The sequence below is a fragment of the Vigna unguiculata genome, chromosome 7, assembly GCF_037176805.1.
Source record: "Vigna unguiculata cultivar grain cowpea cultivar isolate G323 ecotype 2 chromosome 7, ASM3717680v1, whole genome shotgun sequence".
In the NCBI taxonomy this organism is placed as follows: Eukaryota; Viridiplantae; Streptophyta; class Magnoliopsida; order Fabales; family Fabaceae; genus Vigna; species Vigna unguiculata.
In genome coordinates, this window is record NC_140798.1 from 1,718,326 (window position 1) to 1,739,331 (window position 21,006).

The 21,006-nt window shown below is 31.1% G+C and overlaps 2 protein-coding genes and 1 non-coding gene across 7 annotated transcripts; 2 read left to right on the forward strand and 1 right to left on the reverse strand.

The window, feature by feature from the left end:
- The first annotated feature begins 2 nt into the window (after positions 1–2).
- On the forward strand, positions 3–74 carry TRNAC-GCA (transfer RNA cysteine (anticodon GCA)). Its single transcript has one exon. It is a non-coding gene; the product is annotated as a tRNA-Cys (tRNA).
- Positions 75–1,569: 1,495 nt separating this feature from the next.
- On the reverse strand, positions 1,570–5,748 carry LOC114192146 (sucrose-phosphatase 1-like). Of its 4 annotated transcripts, none has more exons than XM_028081766.2 (10): positions 5,612–5,748; positions 5,086–5,240; positions 4,889–4,971; positions 4,396–4,695; positions 4,173–4,274; positions 3,823–4,017; positions 3,442–3,723; positions 2,468–2,654; positions 2,248–2,294; positions 1,570–1,773 (listed from the first exon to the last, which is right to left on the reverse strand). In XM_028081766.2, the coding sequence occupies exons 3-10, from the start codon at positions 4,946–4,948 to the stop codon at positions 1,696–1,698; spliced, it is 1,251 nt and encodes a 416-aa protein (XP_027937567.1). In that variant the 5' UTR covers positions 4,949–4,971; positions 5,086–5,240; positions 5,612–5,748; the 3' UTR covers positions 1,570–1,695. The 4 variants fall into 4 exon arrangements, with proteins under 4 accessions (XP_027937567.1, XP_027937566.1, XP_027937565.1 ...); XM_028081765.2 differs by lacking the exon at positions 5,612–5,748 and adding an exon at positions 5,404–5,565; XM_028081764.2 differs by lacking the exon at positions 5,086–5,240 and having other exon boundaries at positions 5,612–5,739.
- Positions 5,749–14,654: 8,906 nt separating this feature from the next.
- Positions 14,655–20,409, forward strand: CRTISO (carotenoid isomerase). 2 transcript variants are annotated; one of them, XM_028082152.2, is made up of 13 exons: positions 14,655–15,123; positions 15,650–15,856; positions 15,950–16,049; positions 16,908–16,990; positions 17,319–17,375; positions 17,861–18,013; positions 18,097–18,175; positions 18,304–18,452; positions 18,547–18,681; positions 18,791–18,904; positions 19,011–19,121; positions 19,229–19,337; positions 19,998–20,409. In XM_028082152.2, the coding sequence occupies exons 1-13, from the start codon at positions 14,674–14,676 to the stop codon at positions 20,069–20,071; spliced, it is 1,821 nt and encodes a 606-aa protein (XP_027937953.1). In that variant the 5' UTR covers positions 14,655–14,673; the 3' UTR covers positions 20,072–20,409. The 2 variants fall into 2 exon arrangements, with proteins under 2 accessions (XP_027937953.1, XP_027937956.1); XM_028082155.2 differs by having other exon boundaries at positions 14,794–15,127.
- Positions 20,410–21,006: the final 597 nt, after the last annotated feature.

Below are 21,006 nucleotides of genomic sequence, written 5' to 3' on the forward strand. Positions count from 1 at the left end.
CGGGGTCCATAGCTCAGTGGTAGAGCATTTGACTGCAGATCAAGAGGTCACCGGTTCGAACCCGGTTGGGCCCTCTAATTTATTTTTATTTATAACACTTATCTCCTTATATAATATTTTTTCTTAGTGTTTACATACTATTAATCTTCAATTATATGTATGTTTTCTTTTTTCTTAACTCTTATCTTTATATTTCTTTTTGAGAATCTTTTATTCATCTTAAAATAGGCTTTTTGGAACACAAAAATGTATTTCAAAATAGTGTGTTAAAAACATTTAGAGTATATATTTAAAGAGGGTCTTATTTGTTGCATCCAACATTTCTGATGTGATTTTTGTATGAGATAACTCATCATTGAGAGGTGTTTTTAATCCATGTATAGTCAAAACTTTATCATTCATATGCTTTATATAATAAATATACCTCAGGGATTTTCTTCCTCATGTCTCATCATTTTAGAATTAGATTTTGAAGCCCACAATTCTTTTCCTTTCTTTTATAATGCTTCTACTTTTATTTATTATCCCCAATATTGAAAATTTATTGTTTAACCATACTGCATCACAACGATTATAACTGGTATTGGAAACTCTTCATTCAAAATAAGTTTTATATCAGTAGAAATGCGATAATTAATTGGTATGTAAGAAAAAAAAAACTCATAAACATCACATTTTAAAGTTTTATATTAAAAAGGTATCAATAATTTTATTTTTTTTATATAGACAACTCATTCTTTAAATATCCTCGAATATAGTTAATCCCTCCTGATAAAAATTAATCATTTTGAAAATACATAAACTAAATAGTAATTAAGTCGTTTAGAAATAGAGATAAAAATTAATAATTTTGAAAATACATAAATTAAATAGTAATCAAGTTTTAACTATGTTGTCAAACTTCTAAACCAAAACATATTTTTTTTCCTTTATAGACACACTTTCATTCGTGTGTTTTATCTTCTATTTCGTTTGGTTATCTTATTCCAAATACATTATTTTGTGTTATTGATAGCTTTTGTTACTTTTTCAAACTTAGTTGACATCGTCCATCTTATAGTTTCTAAATATATATCAATTGTATTTGAATAATTTGCTTAACACAACATTAGGGTATAGAAGGGTCCAATCCCTTCCAAATTGGATAATTTTATTTTATTTTTGGTTATTCATATCTTAGGTGTCATATCCATCAAATGTATAATTAAAATTATAAAACTTAATAGATTATATAAATTTGTAAGAGCTTTGTAAACTCAACTTATAAGATCATAAAAGTTTATTTCGTATTAAAAAATACATTCTAATGTAATACGTAATATAATAATCACATAATAATACCAATGAGTTTAGATGAGCGAAAGCTTCTCATAATAATTACAAAAATGTTTAACAATGGTTAGAATTTAAAATTTTACAAAAGCCTACATTTTTTCCTAACTCAATTGGATCGAAATGATGAATCCCAGTCCGAAGAAAGGATGAAATGATCTTAGTCAGGCCGAGATGTTAGAATGATCAGAGTTATACAGTAAATTTCAAATACATGTGATATAAGACATCTTCAAATGATGAAAGGTCTTTTAACTTTTAAAATATGCGATGTAAAAATTAGTTTTGTCCTTGGATTGATCACAATACATTTATTGCAGAAGGTATCACAACAAGGGAACTTAGATAAGCTATAGGAACCATCTAAATAAACCATTCACCTTGGGCTGAGTCTTCCAACCAGGTCTGGTGCGCGTGCACCAAATTGAACCAATCCGAATCCTGAAATTCGAATTTCTTTCTTTTCAGTAAAGAAAAGATTAAAGACATCACATAAAAAATATCATATTAAATATGTTTTTTGTCCTTAGCTTTTCGATGAAAATTGGAATTAGTTCTCTATTTGAAACTTTGGACCAATTTAGTATCCACATTTTTAGAGAAATGCGTGGATTTCATCATTTTAACCAAATTTTATTAAGTTTATTTGATATTTCAAACACGTTTCTCAGCTAAAATAAAACGAATATGTGTCGAATTGTGTAAACAATTCAAATGATATCATGAAACATGTATGAAACATCAAATAAATTTAATAAAATTTTGTTAAAACGACTAAATCCATGTATTTTTAAAATTGAAGAACTAAATTAAACCAAAGTTTCAAAGAGAGACTAATTCTAATTTTTACTAAAAGTTAAACAACTAAAAACATATTTAAGCCAAAAATATGATAGTTGAAGTATTAAAACATACCTTATTGCTTAGTATTGAGGTGAAGGCACAACCCTTCCGCTCTTCACCTGCAATGTTGGCAAGTTAGCAGTAAGTAAAAAGGCAAAAATATGCAATGCAAAATTTTTCGACATTGCAGATGTACTACCATAATTATTCATAAAAAACAAGATTAAACAATTGTTTATTTTCAGAGAGACAAAGGGGTGAGAAGAGCATAAACAACAAAACTCATACATACCACATAACTCCCACTTGTCAAACTTCACAAGCCATATACCTGGAGCTAACTCTGTAGCCAATACATCATCCACCCAAATCCTATACTGTTTACCCTTTTTGTCACCATACACCTTCCGAAACGTATTTAAATACTCCTTCATATTATAGACCGAACCAGAAGGATGGATGAGAATAGCAGATGCGAGCTGCATATTGAAAAAAGGAACAACTTACATACTTCTTTAGAAATAAACATTTACGTAAAGACTTGACAATCAAAATTCAGGTCCAAGTGCATCAGTGGAAAAATAGAGCCCTCAGATCAAGAAAATGAAAAAGGGGAAATCCAACTAATTATGGTGTGAAGGTAGAGTGAGTAAGAGAGAGTGAGAGAGAGAATGAAGCTTTTGCAATGACTTAAGATAGTCGTTCTTGGAAATCAACCATGGAAATGTCTTATTCAAGTGGTTGACATGGTTAAACAGTTTAGTCAGAATTTGGAATACATTACAAAATTTAGTATGGTCATATGTGATAATGATAAAACTCAATGTTTTTATAGGAAAGAGCTTATATTGAAGGAAGATGTTCAAGAAAGAAAAATATGTGTCAAAATACATTCTTCTTCATAGACAACATGCACTGAGAAAAAGGGAAATAGAAAATTATACCAAAACAAAGTGAACACGTACCAAAAAGCTTAGAACATGTAAAAACATTGTTAAAATCTCCCCAGATATGGTATTATGGATTAGAAAAAGTTCTACTTCACTATTTAATTTCCCGTTGGTAAATCCCAGAACTTGTTAGTCCATGAAATATGAATATAGAAATAATGCAGCGAAAAGGATAAAAGTATACACTTCATTTGAAAAGAAAATGATTTGCTAATATGGAGTTAATTTGGATAGCTTTTCACATGCTCGGTAGTCTGCGAACACAAATAGAACACACAATTGGTAATCTGTAAAAGATAAAGGATATCAGACATACAACGGTTGCCTTTAAACCGGCAATAAACAGCTCGGAACTCTCAACTTCTGCACGCCTCCACTTTTCAACTAACAAAGCAAAATTCACTATTTCAAGATGTGGAGATGAAACTTCTTCTCCAGTGTCTGAAACATCTCTTGGGGACAGGTTTAGGCCTAACTTAAAATGACCTATGGCTTGTATTATGCCAGATGCACAACGCTCTGAGGCATGGAGAATCTTGGGGTTATCTTTTGCATTTTCTGAATGCCACTGCAACAACTCCTCTTGGGCATTGCTTACCTACACAACGAACACACACAAAGGCAATACGCAAGTCAATCTCAATATTTTACCACCAAGGCACAATATGGCAATAAACACATGCTAAACCACACCAACCATGACTCCATAAACTCCTGGAATGCTGAACAGCTCGGCATCATTTCCAGAATCACCACAAGCAAGAGTGTTAAGAGGTGGCTTTCCCTCAGTCTCAAACTTTTTGAGCAGATAGGCAAGAGCTTGACCTTTGCCAGCACCATTTGGTAATACATCCAAATCAATTCCTCCACTGTATATTATTTTAACATTCAACTGGCCAAAAATTAGGCTATGTTATGGAACTATATACAATATCAATCACGCCAAGTAAGATGTCAAAAAATCCAATTTACACACTCAAACTAAACTAAACATGTTGAAACTTTACATGAAAAAAAAGCAATGAATATAAACGTATTATAGCTTACCCCACGCTCTTCCAAAACCTTAGAAAGAGCCTTTGTTACACTCTGAGCCTTGTCTTTCTCAACATAAAAGCTGACCTTGTGCGGCCGTTGTTCTGTTTCGGCCTGCACCATCAGTCATTAAGGAATTGCCACAGAATCAAACAAGGCAAATTATATACCCGAATCAAATAATACAATCTAGAAACAAATCATCCCAGTCACCATCACCACCAATAAACCATACCTGAGGCTTAAGTTCAGGAAATTTGCTTGTTTCCTCAATGACTATGTTCTTATCCCATTTCTGGTTCAAAAACTGAACCCATCCATCATCAGGCACCATTGATCTTCCATAAGTAATCTCAGTCCCCACAGACATAATAGCTATATCAGGAGTTATCATAGGCTTCTCTTTCCTCAGTTGTTTGTAGAGTGTAGGTGACCTCCCAGTTGAAAACACCAGCAGAGAATCTTGGCGATAATAAGCTTCCCAAAGCGCATTGAACCTTAAAAGTGAACTATTCTCAGGGTCATGATGATCAACCTGCAACCAAAACACATCAACCATTCAAATCACGACCACCAACAACACTAATAACGAGGTTTTAAATAACAACGCCTGCAATTCAGGCGGAATGTCAAGATTTTTAGGGTGTCTGAGACTGCAATTGCGGCTCCATCATAATATCAAGAAATGAAACGAAACCATGACCGCGGTTTAAAATCCTGAATAATACCATTGTGTGATCGAGATCCGAAACAAGCATCAGCCGCGGAGAAGAATTTAGTCGATCCATGATGTTCAATCCCCAATTCAATCCTGCAAACACAGATTCAAAGAGAAAAAGATTACCGTACAAAAAAAAAATTATGCAGAACAATAATTTCCGAAAGTAAATTAACAAATAAACCAAAATGATAAGCAACAAGTAACTATTTATGTATCCGTGTGCATGAGCTCCCTCAACTCAACACAAATTCTGATGATGACGAAAGCGAGAACTATCTATCTATTAATGTATCAAACAGTTTCTTTTCCTGTCACCGATTTTTCCAAATTCGCCGAGTCAAGAAGATCAGAAATTAATTCTGCTCACCAAAATCAACCAGGTAAGAATCAAAAACCAATTCTACTAACAAATTTTCATATAATTTAAACAAAACAAAAAATTCTCATTACAATACATGCATCGTACTCACAAGCATCAAACATCTGAAATATAAGAAAATAAAATAAACATAAAAAGAGTACCAATTGGAGAAAGGTGATATGGAAATTGTGCGAAAAGGACTAAGGTGAGAGTGATGAGAAGAGGTTTGAGAGAATGAGTAGAGATTGCGAGTGATTATATAGAGATAATAATATTTAAAATAAATATTATTATATAATATAATGATGGAAGAAGAGATTGCAGTGAGTGATGAGAACGAAAGAGAAGAAATGGATCCAAACCGATTACCTCTTCCTCTGCACCTGTAATTCTGAACTCTCTGCTCACGCACGCGTCACACACCGGGTATCCATTGTCACCTTTTAAAAGTAATACAAACAAGACTAGTTTCGTAAAGAGTTTCATTGGTGCGGTTTTAGTGTAAAATAAATTACACTGCTAAATTATTTAACAGACGTATTTTTTAAAGGCTCTTTTAATATGACTGTAATAAAATATGTAATGATAGTTAGAGTGATACGATAAGATATAAGTTTTAATTTTATTATATATACCAGCGAACACACAGGCAGACTGTCGTGTCGGTGTATTCGCATTTTTTAATTTTTAAAAAATTTAAAATTAATAACAAATATATAAATTTTAAAATAGTTATTAAATATAAAATTTTTTAAAAAAAATATGTAAAAAAAAATTTAAATAATGATTTAACACAAAAGCGATGAATGATTAAAAGAAAAAATAAGATATATAAAAAAATGATTAAAAGTAAATTATTTATAAAATAATAAATTTTTAAAATAACTAAGAGTAAAACGGGTATTATGAAATGTGAACACAAAAAGAGGAATCCCCTTTATTGTTACTAGCGAACACACAGGCGCGACAGCACCTGTGTATTCGCATTTTTTTAATTTTCAAGAAATTTAAATATATAATTTTTTAGAAATTTAAGATCAATAATAAAAATAATTTAAAAAAAAATAAAAAAAAAATAAGATATGTAAAAAAAAATTAAAACAAAAGAGATTTGTAGAAAATGATTAAAAGTAAATTATTTATAAAATAATTAATTTTTAAAATAACTAAGGATAAAACGGGTATTATGAAATGTGGACACAAAAAGAAGAATTCCCTTTATTGTTATAGATAGATATATAGATATAGATATAGATATAGATAGGTTAATTTAAAACAAAAAAGATTTGTAGAAAAATGATTAAAAGTAAATTATTTATAAAATAATTAATTTTTAAAATAACTAAGGGTAAAACGGGTATTATGAACTGTGGACACAAAAAGAAGAATCCCCTTTATTGTCATAGAATAGATGATTAAGAGTAAATTATTTATAAAATAATTAATTTTTAAAATAACTAAGGATAAAACGGGCATTATGAAATGTGGACACAAAAAGAAGAATCTCCTTTATTATAGAAAGAAGAATAGATGATTAAGAGTAAATTATTTATAAAATAATTAATTTTTAAAATAACTAAGGGTAAAACGGGTATTATGAAATATGGACACAAAAAGAAGAATCCCCTTTATTATAGATTAATATATAATAATATCATTATATAATTACTAGCGAACACACAGGCACTGTCGCGCCTGTGTATTCACATTTTTTAATTTTCAAAAAATTTAAAATCAATAACAAATATATAATTTTTAAAATAGTTGTTAAATATAAAATTAAAAAAAAAAGATATGTAAAAAGAAAATTTAAATAATGATTTAACACAAAAGAGAGGAATGATTAAAAGAAAAAATAAGATATGTAAAAAAATGATTAAAAGTAAATTATTTATAAAATAATAAATTTTTAAAATAACTAAGGGTAAAACGGATATTATGAAATGTGGACACAAAAAGGGGAATCTCATTTATTGTTACTAGTGTAAACACAGGCGCTATCGCGCCTGTGTGTACGCATTTTTTGAATTATATTAATAATTGATGATATTGTAATGTTATTAATTTAATAAACAAAATAACAAAATAAAAGTATATTTATAAAAAATAAAATAAAATGTACGGAGAAAATAAGAGAAAAATAACTGTTGATGAATAGTAAGAGAAAAAAAGAAAAAGGAGATAAGTAAATAATTTTATAAAAACTTGTAAAAGTAACCGTTAATTTTTAAAAATTTAATAAATAATTAAATTATAAAGGGTAAAGTTGGAATTATGAAATGTGGACACAAAAGAGGGAATCCCCTTTATATATAGTTATAGATATATATATATATATATATATATATATATATATATATATATATTTATTTATGACCTCTATTATAAATAAAATTTATTTATATATAAGTTGATGTAAAATTAATTTTACAAGGTCAATGGTAGTTTCTTAGAATTTGTATATGGAGACAATTTTTTATTATATAAGTGAATTCAAATTTTACTTTAAAAATTTATACAGTTAAGTTTAAAGTTAATTCTTAACATATTTTATTATTAATAAATAATATATTTTTTATTTATTATGAATTATTCAATTATAATGATATTATTATTAGACATAGTTTAGTCTAGTGAAATTTTACAAAAGTTAGAAAAATGTTTTGAAATAAAGTAAAAAAGTTGGTTAAAAATAATATCAATTTAAAGTATATAAATAGATGTAGATGTAAACTTCATTTTATAAATTAATTTTGTAATGATGAATTAGATTTAAAGTCTATTTTTTAAACATAAGTGTTATAACAAAATAAAATCTTTATGATAAATATTTTTTAAGTTTTAATTTTAAAATGTTAGAAAGTGCCATTTATGTTTAATTATATTTAATTATGAAATAAAAAAATTTGAGATATAAAATGAAGACAAGATAGTAGTGTGAATATAAAATTTCTGTAAAAATATAAAACCATATTCAACATGAAGAATTATAATACACAAACTCTTTTGAAACTTACATATTCTTATATATTTAACATAAGATATATAGTAAAATGTAAAATGTTTGAGTTGTAATAAGTTCAAGTGGAACTTATCTCATGGGTGATTATGACATAATGCATTAATCATGGGGTTTATATAATAAATATGGTGTTGAGAGAACAGTGGAGGAATTTCACAATAAAATTTTGTCTTTAGTAGTAAATCACTTTAAGTAAAATAATATAAAATATTTTAAAATAAAATATATTTTAAAAAATTATATATACAAAAACAAACTACACACACAAGTTTTATGAATTGATTTAGGATACATATAAAAAGAAGTTTCCACATGTATAATTACTTAATAAGTTAATGATATATATATATATATATATATATATATATATAAAAGTTATTAGTAAACTCAATATTTGTATATCTTTTTTATGTATGAATCAATTTTTTGATTAAGTATAAAACTTTCTACTCAATCTTAAATTCTCAACAAATTTAATTACATTTACCTCTTTTAACTGTCCAATCATTTTTGGAAGGATAAAACTCTAAAATGTCTACCAATGCTATGTGAAAGAAATTTAGGTTGAAAAACTGAAATTATAGAATGCAAACAAAAACGTTATAGATGCATGTCTCTTACCAAAACAACTTCCTTCACACAAAATGAGTAGTAGGCAGGAGATAATGAAAGAAGGGGCCACCGTTCAATTTAGGTTTACCAATTGGGATTGGATTCCATCAATTATCATGAATTGGGTTTGGCAATTTTTTATAGGCACAATTTTAAAAGTCTCTTTTTTCATTTTCCTTTTCGTATTTCGGTTAAAGAAGATGTAGGTAGCTTTGATGAGTAATGCCACATTCGGTGGAATTTGGTAATACAGCATATTCCTGGGGAATATCTTAGCAATCAATTTTAAAATATTATTATGTTATATTTTAGATTTTTTAAATGTTCTCATGTGTGTATATATATATATATATATATATATATATATATATATATATATATATATATATATATATATATATATATATATATATATATATATATATATATATATATATATATATATATATATATATATATATATATATATACGGGTTAAATATATTTTTGGTCTCTTAACTTTCGGTGGAAATTGGAAATAGTTCTTTCTCGAAATTTTAGACTAATTTAGTTCCTCAACTTTAGAAATACGTGTATTTAGTCATTTTAATCAATTTTTTTAAGTTTATTTGATGTTTTAAACGTATTTCATGATAATATTTGAGTTGTGTACATTGTTTAACTCATTTTAGTTTCAATGTTTACTTCAAAACGCGTTTAAAACGTCAAATAAACTTAACAAATTTTTGTTAAAAAGACTAAATTTACTCATTTATTAAAGATGATAGACTAAATTGGTCTAAAATTTTGACAAATGACTAATTCCAATTTTCATTAAAAAGTTAAATGACTAAAAATATATTTAACCATATATATATATATATATATTCACTGTGAAGAAAAAGGTGACTGAAAGTTTTGGTGGGGAAGGGAACAAATAAAAGGTAGCGATAGATAGGTTTATAGGTAAAAAGATGAATAATCTATCTTTTAGGTAAGGTAGCAAAAATCGCAAGATTACAAAATTTTGTAGTAATGAACTATATTTAAAATAAGGAGGAATTTTTTATTTTTTTTTGCTTTACTTGTAATAAATTGATTTTTTTTTTTCGTGAAGCAATTCTAACTTAAGTCTTACATTTTAAGTGAAGATAACGTCTTGGATTATAATTTTTATAAATGTATTTTTTTCTTCTTGGTTCCGTGTCAAATATGCTTAAATATGTTATTGTTGGATGAGAAGCGGGTGTATTATAATAATTGAACATGAACGTAACAAAAAAATATTGAGAAATGTTTTGAACTAAAATGTGGATTAATGAGATAAGTGTCTTATATGATTTGATTGAGAAATGATAGATATTTGGGATGATAATTTAGCTTAGTTTATGATTGTGGCATTAAGTATTGAAAATCATTATTGAAAAAAGATTTTTTAATTTATAGTAATTGTGAACCTCTCTCCGTTCAATTTTTTTTTTTTCTCTTTATCTCTCTCAACAAATCTCTTTTTCCTTTTCTATAATTTTCTTTCTCTACACTTCACTTTTTTTCAAAATATGATTACATCTGGTCATATAGTAAGGACGGATCAATTCTACCTAATAAAAGTTTCAAAGAGAGCAAGTTTTTGTTATTTTAAAGATTTGTTGTTCTTTTCTTCTTCTTTTTATAATTTTGTTATTAATTTTGATTGGTCAATCGAAAAAAAAAGTATTTTTCTTGACTTAGTTAAGTTCTTATTGAGATTTGATTACATTTAAATATTTTTGTTTAAGTCTTTAGATTTTTAGAATAATCTTGTTGCTTTGAGTAAAAAATATTACACAAACTACCTTCACACTTATTTCAAACTCTATAATCAATGTTATTTTGGAGAATTCCGACTTAATTTGGTCATATATAAAAAATTATTTTGTTTAATTTTATATAGTACAAGTTGTTCTGTACAATTTTATTACTTTTATAATAATAATAATTGCGACATCCCATTTAAATAAAATAATCTACTCAATAAAATATTATATGATTATAATAATAAGAAGCAATCAGATGAACATAGAATATAAGAAAGGTACTATTACAGTCATCCAAAAGTGTACTGTGAAAGTGAACTTAGGCATACCACCATGCCATGAACAAACATAAAAGGAGTTTAACAGTTTGCAGAAAGGTCGCTCCTAGAGCAAGGAAATACAAAACAAGAAGGGCATTACAACCATAAAAACTGCTTTGCTACATATAACTAGTCCCCGACTACACAGCCCCGCTACCACCAACAGATCCACCTCCAGAATTCTTCTCATCTGCTCCCACCATAAGGTGATCATTGCAAAAGGAGAAGAATCAAGGCAAGAACACACACGAAAATGAAAGGGTAAGCTAGTGTAATTTAGAGTTAATACGGTATAACAGACAAGTATTTAAACAATTCAAGCATGTAACACAGTGAGCACAAGAATCATGATATAGCAGACAAGCATGACACTATGACTCAATTATCCGGATACATATACTAAGATCGGATTCACTGGACGCTTGCACTTGTGGTGGCCTCTACTGCTCTGCAGAGTCATTGCCAATGGGTTTCACCCTACCACACACAAGGTTAACCTTCAAGCATCTAAGGCCATTATCCTGCCAAAGACTAAGGCCTCCCACCACTCTCACCACTTGGGTCAGTATGCTCTACCTAAGACTCATTGACCCATCAGAGTTTCGAGATGCGGTCCTTACTTGAATCCATATCTTAATATATACACTACGCGCCACCATGAGACCTCCCCATGAGACTCATGGAATTACGCCTATCACATACAAATTTCATGATCCTCATACCATAACCACCACTTGTTATCTCAACATTGAATTCTTATGCACGTTCTCAACCAACCAAACAAAATCCCTTGTGTTACTCATACTAACATACAAATTCAGTGCATACAACTCATACCACTCATGCAATCACACCATAATCATGCGCGTTCGAGATAAATAGCCACACGCAAGGTAAATAGAGATAAAAAAAAACACAAATCTGCACTATTCTCGCCTAGGCTAGAAGTCCTCGCCTAAGCTACAACAACTGTCTCGCTTAGGCTAGGCATTCTCGCCTAGGCGAGGCCTGTAACAGTGGCACTCTGCTAGCTCTCGCTTGGGCGAGACCAGCTCGCCTGGGCGAGATCGCCATTCGCCCAAAAATAAAACCCCTCGCCTGGACGAGGATGCGAGCAGAGCACACCATGTTTTTTTTCGAGAACTCGCTTGGGCGAGTCACTCTCGCCTGAGCGAGACAACGCGTCGCTCAAAGACAAGGGCCCTTCGTCTGAGCCAGTTGCTCGAGCAGAACCTGAACGAGTCTTAAACACTCTCGCCTAGGCGAGACGATCTCGCTTAGGTGAGATTGACAGTACTCACCACTGTTTCACGCATGCAGCAGGAACGCACACACAAGGGAACATACCAGACGCAAACAAGACAAGTCTCATACCACAAAAAACCTCATTCATCATTCCAAAAGCATTCAACAACCCAAAAACAACAGGAGAAATATTTTAAACGGTAAAAAAACAAATACTAGCTTCCCTTACCTCTGTTTTGAGTACCAAAAGCAAACAAATCCTAACTAAGGGGGTACCACAGCTCCAAGAACTCGAGTAATGAGCTGAAACGTGAAAACCAGGACAAAACGAGGTAAATACTTGGAACCCTACCTAACCAAATGCTCAAACAGCGAAATGAGGAGGGAATAGACCAGAGAACTCTGAAGTTCAACTTACCAGAAGGTGCTAAATGGGTTTCGTTAGCTCGAATGTGGATGAAGATCGTGCCCTAGCAGAGCTCCTAGCAGAAGACAAGAGAGGAGAGGAAACTATTTTCTGAAAAAGGAGACAAGAGCATACTGAGTGAGCTGAAAGGGGTATTGGGGGTCCTACAGTTGGGCTGGCCTTGGGCCTACGAAAAGGCCAGGCCCAACCCTTTTTGGGACAGAAAAAGGGGCTTATAATAATTATTATTATTAAAAACAAATATTTTTATTTTTATTTATAAAGTTCTTTATAATTTTATTAAGGCAAAAGTACAAAATAATATGTATGCAATTCTAGTTTTTTATCTACAATATTTTTAAATGAATTTAAATCTAACATATTTTCATGGTGGAGCAACCTTTCTTTTTTATTTAATAGGATGTGCTGAATAAAGAAAGGTGAATAAGTATATGGAATGTTGTACAAGGTCCAATTAATTTTTGTAGCATTATCTTTAACTTATTGCAATGTAAACTCTTCCTACTCTAAAACCATGTCAACAAAGATAACATTTGAAAATTGTTGGAAAAATAATATACTATTAATGAAGAACATTGTCGTCTTTATCCTAGACAATCATCCTACTAATAGATAAATAAGATTAACAACACAAGGATACACAAGAGATAACACGAAAGCTTCAAAACTAGAGAAAACCCATGATCGTTGTCTAAAGACAACCAAAGAATAACATTATGTGAAAATTTGTACAACAGACAAACCAATCTATCATGCCCTTTGACCCGAAGTACACACTCTCCAAAGCAAGAATTGAACCTAGACCTCACAGCACTCTAATACAAGATTATAAAAAAAGTCAAATACAAACTTAAAGTGTTTTTTACTAAGATGAGAAATATCATAGACTTATAGTTCATTATATATCTACTATTATTCACTCCCTTACTTATCCTATGTGAGATGAGACTTTCCAAAATGTATTATTTTCATTAACCCAACAATCTCCACTCTGATTAAAATACACACATCTTCATTGCTCATAACAACAATCATGTTCTACCATAAAGAGTACACTCATTTTAAATTAAACCATCTCAAGAATTTTGTTTCACTCCACACATGCATCAAAACTAATCAATGCTTGTGTATAATCACCACACACCCTACACTAATAGTAGCCACACTGATATTAGTCAATGTCCTTGAACAATTACCATATGTCATGCATCAAAATTAATTCATTTTTGTGTATAATTAATAAATATCAAGAATAAGTAAATTTTTAATATAAAATTGACACTTATTATATATACTAACACATAACACCTTCTAAACTAAATTATTGCCAATTTAATAAAGGACCAAATTAGATCTATATAATAAACATTTAAACTCAATTGAGTTAAAAAGAACGTAGAAATCAAAATAAATCATAAATTTAAATATGAAAACTAAATTAGATTAAAAGGATGATAAGTTGTTAAATTCAACATAGAAGTATGAAGTTGACTCTTCGCTTAAATAATGAATTTTTTAAAAACCTCAACATGTCACTGTAAATAAATAAGCTAAGCCTAACTATAGAAATCTGATAGCTTGCTGGTCTATTACTACCTATAATGAAAGCAAAAATCAGAAAATGTAAATGGTAATAGGAAACAATTACATATTTAAGTTCTTTATTAATTTATAAATTACATACAGTAAGTACACCATTAGCATAATTCAATAACATTAAATGTAAAATATAAACTGTGATAATGTATAATGAATATCCACACATGCACTTATTAAATTAAATATTTATAACAATTGAATGATTTTTTCTCATTTCAATTAATTAAATTTAATAATTTGTCAGTTTTTGGATAAACTAGTAATGACAAACCAAACATTGTGTGTGTTCGGCTGGAATCAAATTTACATGTGAGTGGAATCCACACACTTCAACACCATTACAAAACATTACCGGCATCCATGCCAAGGCAAATGCCACTTTGTCGCACCTCCACTTTCCACCAGACCACAACCTTCTCCTCCTTCTAATCATGATCACTTCCCCTTTCCTCTCCCTTTCTCGACACCCCTTTTCCCACACTTCCCATCATTTCCCAACAGGGGCTGCTTCTCAAAGTTCAATCTTTCTGCCAAAGTTTCAATCTTTTGCTTTTGGAAACCATGCAGGGAGTGAATTTCCATCTGGGTCTTGCTCCAATGCTCTCAGAAGAAAAAGGGTCTCCGTGGTGTGCTCAAAGTCAACTCTGACTGTGGAAGAAGTGGCAGAGAGGGGAGTGAAGGGTAAGGGTGAAGAGTTTGATGCAATTGTTATAGGGTCTGGAATTGGAGGATTGGTTGCGGGAACACAGTTGGCAGTGAAGGGTGCCAGAGTTTTGGTTTTGGAGAAGTATGTGATTCCTGGTGGAAGCTCTGGATTTTACCAGAGGGATGGCTATACTTTTGATGTGGGTTCTTCTGTCATGTTTGGTTTCAGTGATAAGGTCAGTTATTTATTTATTTAATTGGGTGCATGCCATTTTTTGTGTGTAATCATTTACTTTAATTTCATTAGTGATGTGGTGAAATGTGGATGGTATAGAAACTTAGGGGTGAGCTCAAGAGCTGAATGTTACACTGAAGGAATATGGATGCTTTGTTTGTGAGAGGGACTTTCTGTTTCTCTCTGGTTGTAATGCATTCGTTTTTTTTTTTTTTGGAGACATATTCATTTGTAAAACAACACTCTATTTCGTGTTGCGATCAGTGTTATTGTGCTTAGCTGGTGCCTGGTGTTCATGAACAAAATGATTCCGTCTAGTTTGCTCTTTTGGTTAGTTTAATATTAAGAAAGATTTGGTTCATTATGTGAAGCTTGATTTTTTATCAATTAAGCTCCAAATAGGTGTAATTTGCTCATCTTCTGATAATACATTAGCCAATAGTAGATTCGAGCACTTGTAATTGTTCTTTATGTTGAATGGTATGCTTCCCAGGATCATGAAAACCATGTACCTTAAATTTGTGTAGGGTAATCTCAATTTGATAACACAAGCTTTGGAGGCAGTTGGTTGTCAGATGCAAGTGGTACCTGATCCAACAACCGTTCACTTCCATCTACCAAATAACCTTTCTGTTCGAGTGCACAAAGAATATGATAAATTCATTGATGAACTGACCAGTTACTTTCCCCATGAAAAGGAGGGTATTCTTAAATTCTACAGTGAATGCTGGAAGGTTTGTCTTAATTGAGGTGATTGCAGCCCCCTTAAGGCATTTTTGCCTCTCCTTGAAGTTTACCTTTTAAGATTTTATATGTGTTATGGCTAGATTTTCAATGCACTGAACTCCTTGGAACTGAAGTCACTGGAAGAGCCACTCTACCTTTTTGGACAGTTTTTTCAGAAGCCCCAGGAATGCTTGACACTAGGTATTTTCATCTTGTTTATTTTAAACTGCAAGGCTTCAAATTTGAACTCTTAACTTTAATTATAAGGTTAATATTGTTTTTTAGTTCCACTTGGTTTATCTTTTCGGTGTTTTGATTGATTGGAGGAGTTATGTTTTAACTTTGAGTTAAAAGAATTGTTGAAGGAAGCAAAGGGTGAAAAAGTGAACAAATACATCACTCAACTATATGTTATCTGTAGTTTGTTGCTTAATGCTACTGCATATAACTAGTTGACTCAACAAATTTTACCCTAACCATGAAGATCAGAGCAAGGTTTGAGTAAGACATGCTTATGCAATTCAATTAGTTTTTTATCTTTCAAGTAGTGAAACCCTAGACCTAGAGAATCACATCTCATGTACGTAGTCTAGTTCTTTTTTCTGGGTGGAGAATTTGGACTCAACAAACATTTTAGAAAACCTATATTGGTCTCCTAATTCCCAAGGGGGGTCTCAGCATTTCTGATTAATTTGCTCAAATCTTTGAAATGCATCAATTATTGCAATACCAAGTTGTGATGGTTTATATATGAAAAATTCTATATGAAGATTTCAATCAATGTGAGCATCTGATTAACTTTTGCTATGTCAAGAGGAACAGAGCAAAGAATGTGATCAACCCTAATCATTCTTGATGTGTGTGTATTACAACCTTCTTGTGGTAGACTATCTCTAATAACCAATAAGCGTTACATGCCTATTTCCTAATAACAGTATATAGTACATATTGATAGGGGTCATTATTGAAGATCCATTTGCAGCTCCCTCCATATTTGGGCTTTTTATCAGCCTTTTCATATGTTTTCAGCATTAACCTTTTTGACATATCTTTTGACAGCCTATTATTTGCCTCAAAATGCTGGAGCCATAGCTCGGAAGTACATTAAAGATCCAAACTTGCTGTCTTTCATAGATGCAGAGGTAGGTGTGATAACTTTTTGATTCAGCTTGAAGTTTCATGAATTTATTAAGGAAAATGTGTCTTGAATAGTTACTCGGTGCAATGTGTTAAGAGTGACAACAGGTAACTAAATAAGTGTGGAATCCATTCTAGTGGATCTCATAGAAGAGGTTGAGGACAATTGTTGTTGGTCTCATCATAGAATTTGAGTCGTAATATGCCACATGTTTGTATCTTTCTGTAACCTATTTTCAAGTGAGATAGCAGTCATATTACTACTCATTTACACTTTGATTAATTATTCAATTGTTGGTACGTGATTGGTAATTTGTATCCATGTTGTTGCAGTGTTTTATAGTGAGCACAGTCAACGGTATACAGACACCAATGATCAATGCTAGCATGGTAACCTTTTTTCATTCTTTCAGTTCATTAAATTTTGTATTACATTACTAAATTGTCTAGGAGAGGAGGTTTCATGCTTGCATTCATAGCTTCTGCTTCAAATGAATAGAGAATTAGATTGCAAAAAATAAAACTAGCTGGAATTTGACCCAACATTGACTGCTTTTAGTCCTAACAATGTACACATATTTTAGTATCTTTTTTATTTGAAATGTTAAGCATGTAAATTTTAAAATGTAAAGGTCATCCTTACATTCATATGAAGTATCTGTCATGTTTGTTAGACCTGTTATTTTTCTACCTCATAACTGACTATAAAAAGATGAAAGGGTTAAATATGTTTTAGTGTTTGAGTTAGACATTCATGTTATACCATTCAAAACAGTGAAAAGTAAAAGCACTTATGGTGGCCAGTACTATATAGCTCACCTTGGCCTCACATGCTCTACATTTCCTGCATGGCCTGACTCTTTTTTTCCCTCCAGGTTCTATGTGACAGACACTTTGGTGGGATCAACTACCCTCTTGGGGGTGTTGGTGGGATTGCAAAGTCCTTAGCAAAAGGTCTTATTGATCAGGGTAGTGAGATAGTTTACAAAGCAAATGTCACTGGTATTATAATTGAGCAGGGCAAAGCTGTAAGTGAGACTTCAGAATAGAAACAAGATGACATTTTGGAAAGAAGCATTTTTTCTTCAAGAACTGACTATGCTCTTTGCAGGTAGGTGTGAGGCTTGCTGATGGAAGAGAGTTCTTTGCCAAAACCATAATATCAAATGCTACCAGATGGGATACATTTGGTTGGTTTCAAATTCAAATGAGAACTTCTATAAGATTTTTTGTGTGAATATTTTACTGATGATCTCCGCGATGTTTCTCTGCCTTCATTAGTTCTTAGTTAGTTAAATCACATAATGTTACACTGCAGGAAAGTTGCTGAAGGGTGTTCCACTCCCAAAAGAAGAAGAGAACTTCCAGAAAGTTTATGTTAAAGCTCCATCTTTTCTTTCAATTCACATGGGGGTTAAAGCAGAGATTTTACCACCAGATACAGACTGTCACCATTTTGTACTTGAGGTAGTTGGAACTTTGCTCAACTTGAAATTTCTTAATAGTCCTTGTGCCTTAAAATGAATAATTAGCTAAATGCATTTCATCGGCACTTCTCTAGAACAACTGGTCCAAATTGGAGGTGCCATATGGAAGTATCTTTTTAAGTATACCAACTGTTCTTGATTCATCATTGGCTCCCGAAGGTCGACATATCCTTCATATATTCACAACTTCTTCCATGGAGGACTGGGAGGTAGGCAATACTGATAAACAAAGTTCAAAACTTTCACATTGCATGCTTCTATGACTTCAGAATCTGTTTTTGTCTTTAAAATTTCTGGTGTCACTGTTTTCTGTACTAGGGTCTCTCAAGAGTAGACTATGAGGCAAAGAAGCAGCTTGTAGCAGATGAAATCATAAACAGATTAGAGAATAAATTGTTTCCAGGTCTTAGATCATCCATCGATTTTATCGAGGTATTGGCTATAACCTCAGACCTCATAATACTGAATGGTATTAGCTTTTGATTCTTGTGCTTTTTTATCATGAGTATGCTTTCTGAAATCTTAAGCTTTCCAATAGGTAGGGACACCAAAGACACACCGGCGATACCTAGCTCGTGACAAAGGGACATACGGTCCAATGCCACGTGGAACACCGAAGGGGTTATTGGGAATGCCATTCAATACCACTGTAGGTCTACTTCCTTAAACGAATAACTGGTTCAGTTATAGAAAATATTCTGCTATGCTTTTATAATGCTCTGCTTAAAGCAAGTCACAAACATATAAAACTTGCAGGGCATAGATGGTCTTTACTGTGTTGGTGACAGCTGCTTCCCTGGACAAGGTGTTATTGCTGTAGCTTTCTCCGGAGTTATGTGTGCTCACAGAGTAGCTGCAGATATTGGTAAGATAAAGCATTCCTTTAAATAATAGCAAACAGTCCTCCAAATTCTGGCAAACCCTTACATAATGCTTCATGTGCAAAAAGTTTAAGCATTCCGAAATTGTGGCCAACCCACAGATAGTGTGAAGGAATGCTATTGTGTTGTTCCTCAAAATGGTAATAGCAGACATTTGTAAGCATTCCTTTAAATGCATAGAGTTGTTGTTTCTACAAGAAGCCGTATTAGTATTGTTTTGTAATTGTTAAGAAGTAAACTTCAAGCTTAAACTGTAGATTGACCTTATCTTTAGTTTGTATGCTAGACTCTAATCCATGACTCTGATGCATGTTAAAAAATGAATTTTAAGTTTAACTCATCTCCGCAAAACCAACTTGTAAAGTATGGTTTTATTTATATATTGTAAATTAATCTTATCTCTAGTTGATATGAAATTTTCAACGCTGATCATATCTAGAGTCAGTGTAATAAGTTGCATAATGAAGGATTCTATTAAATATCAATGCATATTACTTAGGTGAAATTTTGATTCTAGTACCAATGGTATTGAACATGTGCTTGTCTCATAGTATATAACAGTGAACTGCTCTTGCTGAGAATGGTGGACATAATTTCATTTAATCTTTCTTACCCTTATGTTATTTTGCTGTTCTTTGAAATAGGGCTGGAGAAGAAGTCACCTGTGTTGGATGCCATGCTGCTTCGGTTGCTTGGTTGGATAAGAACAATGGCATGAGATTTAATACATAGCACCATTTGTTTGATCACACCATTGTTTCACTGCAGATTTCCTCCTCAATGTTCAAGACTCAGCAATTTGCCACAGAAGATAGGTGGTATCAGTTGCAACTCAATCCATGCAGTGCCATGGCTTGGAAAAAAAAGTAATTTGGAGGGTGCAAAATAAATAAGCTTAGAATGTATAAATCAAATCTGGCGGTTTTGACAATAATTTATTGATTTAAATTCTCAATTGGTCGTTATTTTTGTTCGAAAATCTCAATTGGATACTTAGATTTTAAGTGTTTCAAGTAACTATTCGTAATATTTAATACTGATTATTTTTTGAAGTAATAGTCTTTTATGATATACAAATATATTTTTTTACTTTATTAGTAGTAATACTCCTTACAACTTTACCACTTTATTTGCCACGAAATAAATGTTAATGTAGAACTTATCTACACTTTTTATTTATTAGTTTTTCTTAAGAGACCTCAATTTTTTTTTTATATAAAAAGCGAAATATGTATGAAAATATGCAAAAAGTAAAAAGTAATGATTTTTTCCAATGAATTTAAGAAAATAATCAAAATTTTATCAGAGTTGGAACAATTTGTGCATAATTTCAGGAACACACTCATAGGCTTGCAACGAAAACCTATAATTTCAAGTTATATTTTGTAGGTTTTCTCATAAAAAAATACTTTGGAAATGAATTATTTTATTATATAGAAACTCGTCTATATCTTGACAAATGCAAGTATCCAAGCATATGAGGACTAAATTTTTTTTAAGTGAAGTCTGCCATGTGACGATTTAACATTTCGTATATCCTTTAGTTTAAAATCTTAATTTATTTGTATAAAGTACAAAATGTATACTTCAATTTAAATATTTATCATAACTAATTTTATTATTGTTCATTTTTCAATAAACAAAAACTCAATT

Coding starts and splice junctions, on each gene's coding strand:
- LOC114192146 (XM_028081766.2), bottom strand. CDS start 4,948: ATGGATCGACTAAATTCTTCTCCGCGGCTGATGCTTGTTTCGGATCTC. Junction 4,696..4,888: donor CGGATCTCGATCACACAATG/GTATTATTCAGG, acceptor TTTTGGTTGCAG/GTTGATCATCATGACCCTGA. Junction 4,275..4,395: donor TTCCTGAACTTAAGCCTCAG/GTATGGTTTATT, acceptor CTGATGGTGCAG/GCCGAAACAGAACAACGGCC.
- CRTISO (XM_028082152.2), top strand. CDS start 14,674: ATGATCACTTCCCCTTTCCTCTCCCTTTCTCGACACCCCTTTTCCCAC. Junction 15,124..15,649: donor TGTTTGGTTTCAGTGATAAG/GTCAGTTATTTA, acceptor AAATTTGTGTAG/GGTAATCTCAATTTGATAAC. Junction 19,122..19,228: donor GAATGCCATTCAATACCACT/GTAGGTCTACTT, acceptor TAAAACTTGCAG/GGCATAGATGGTCTTTACTG.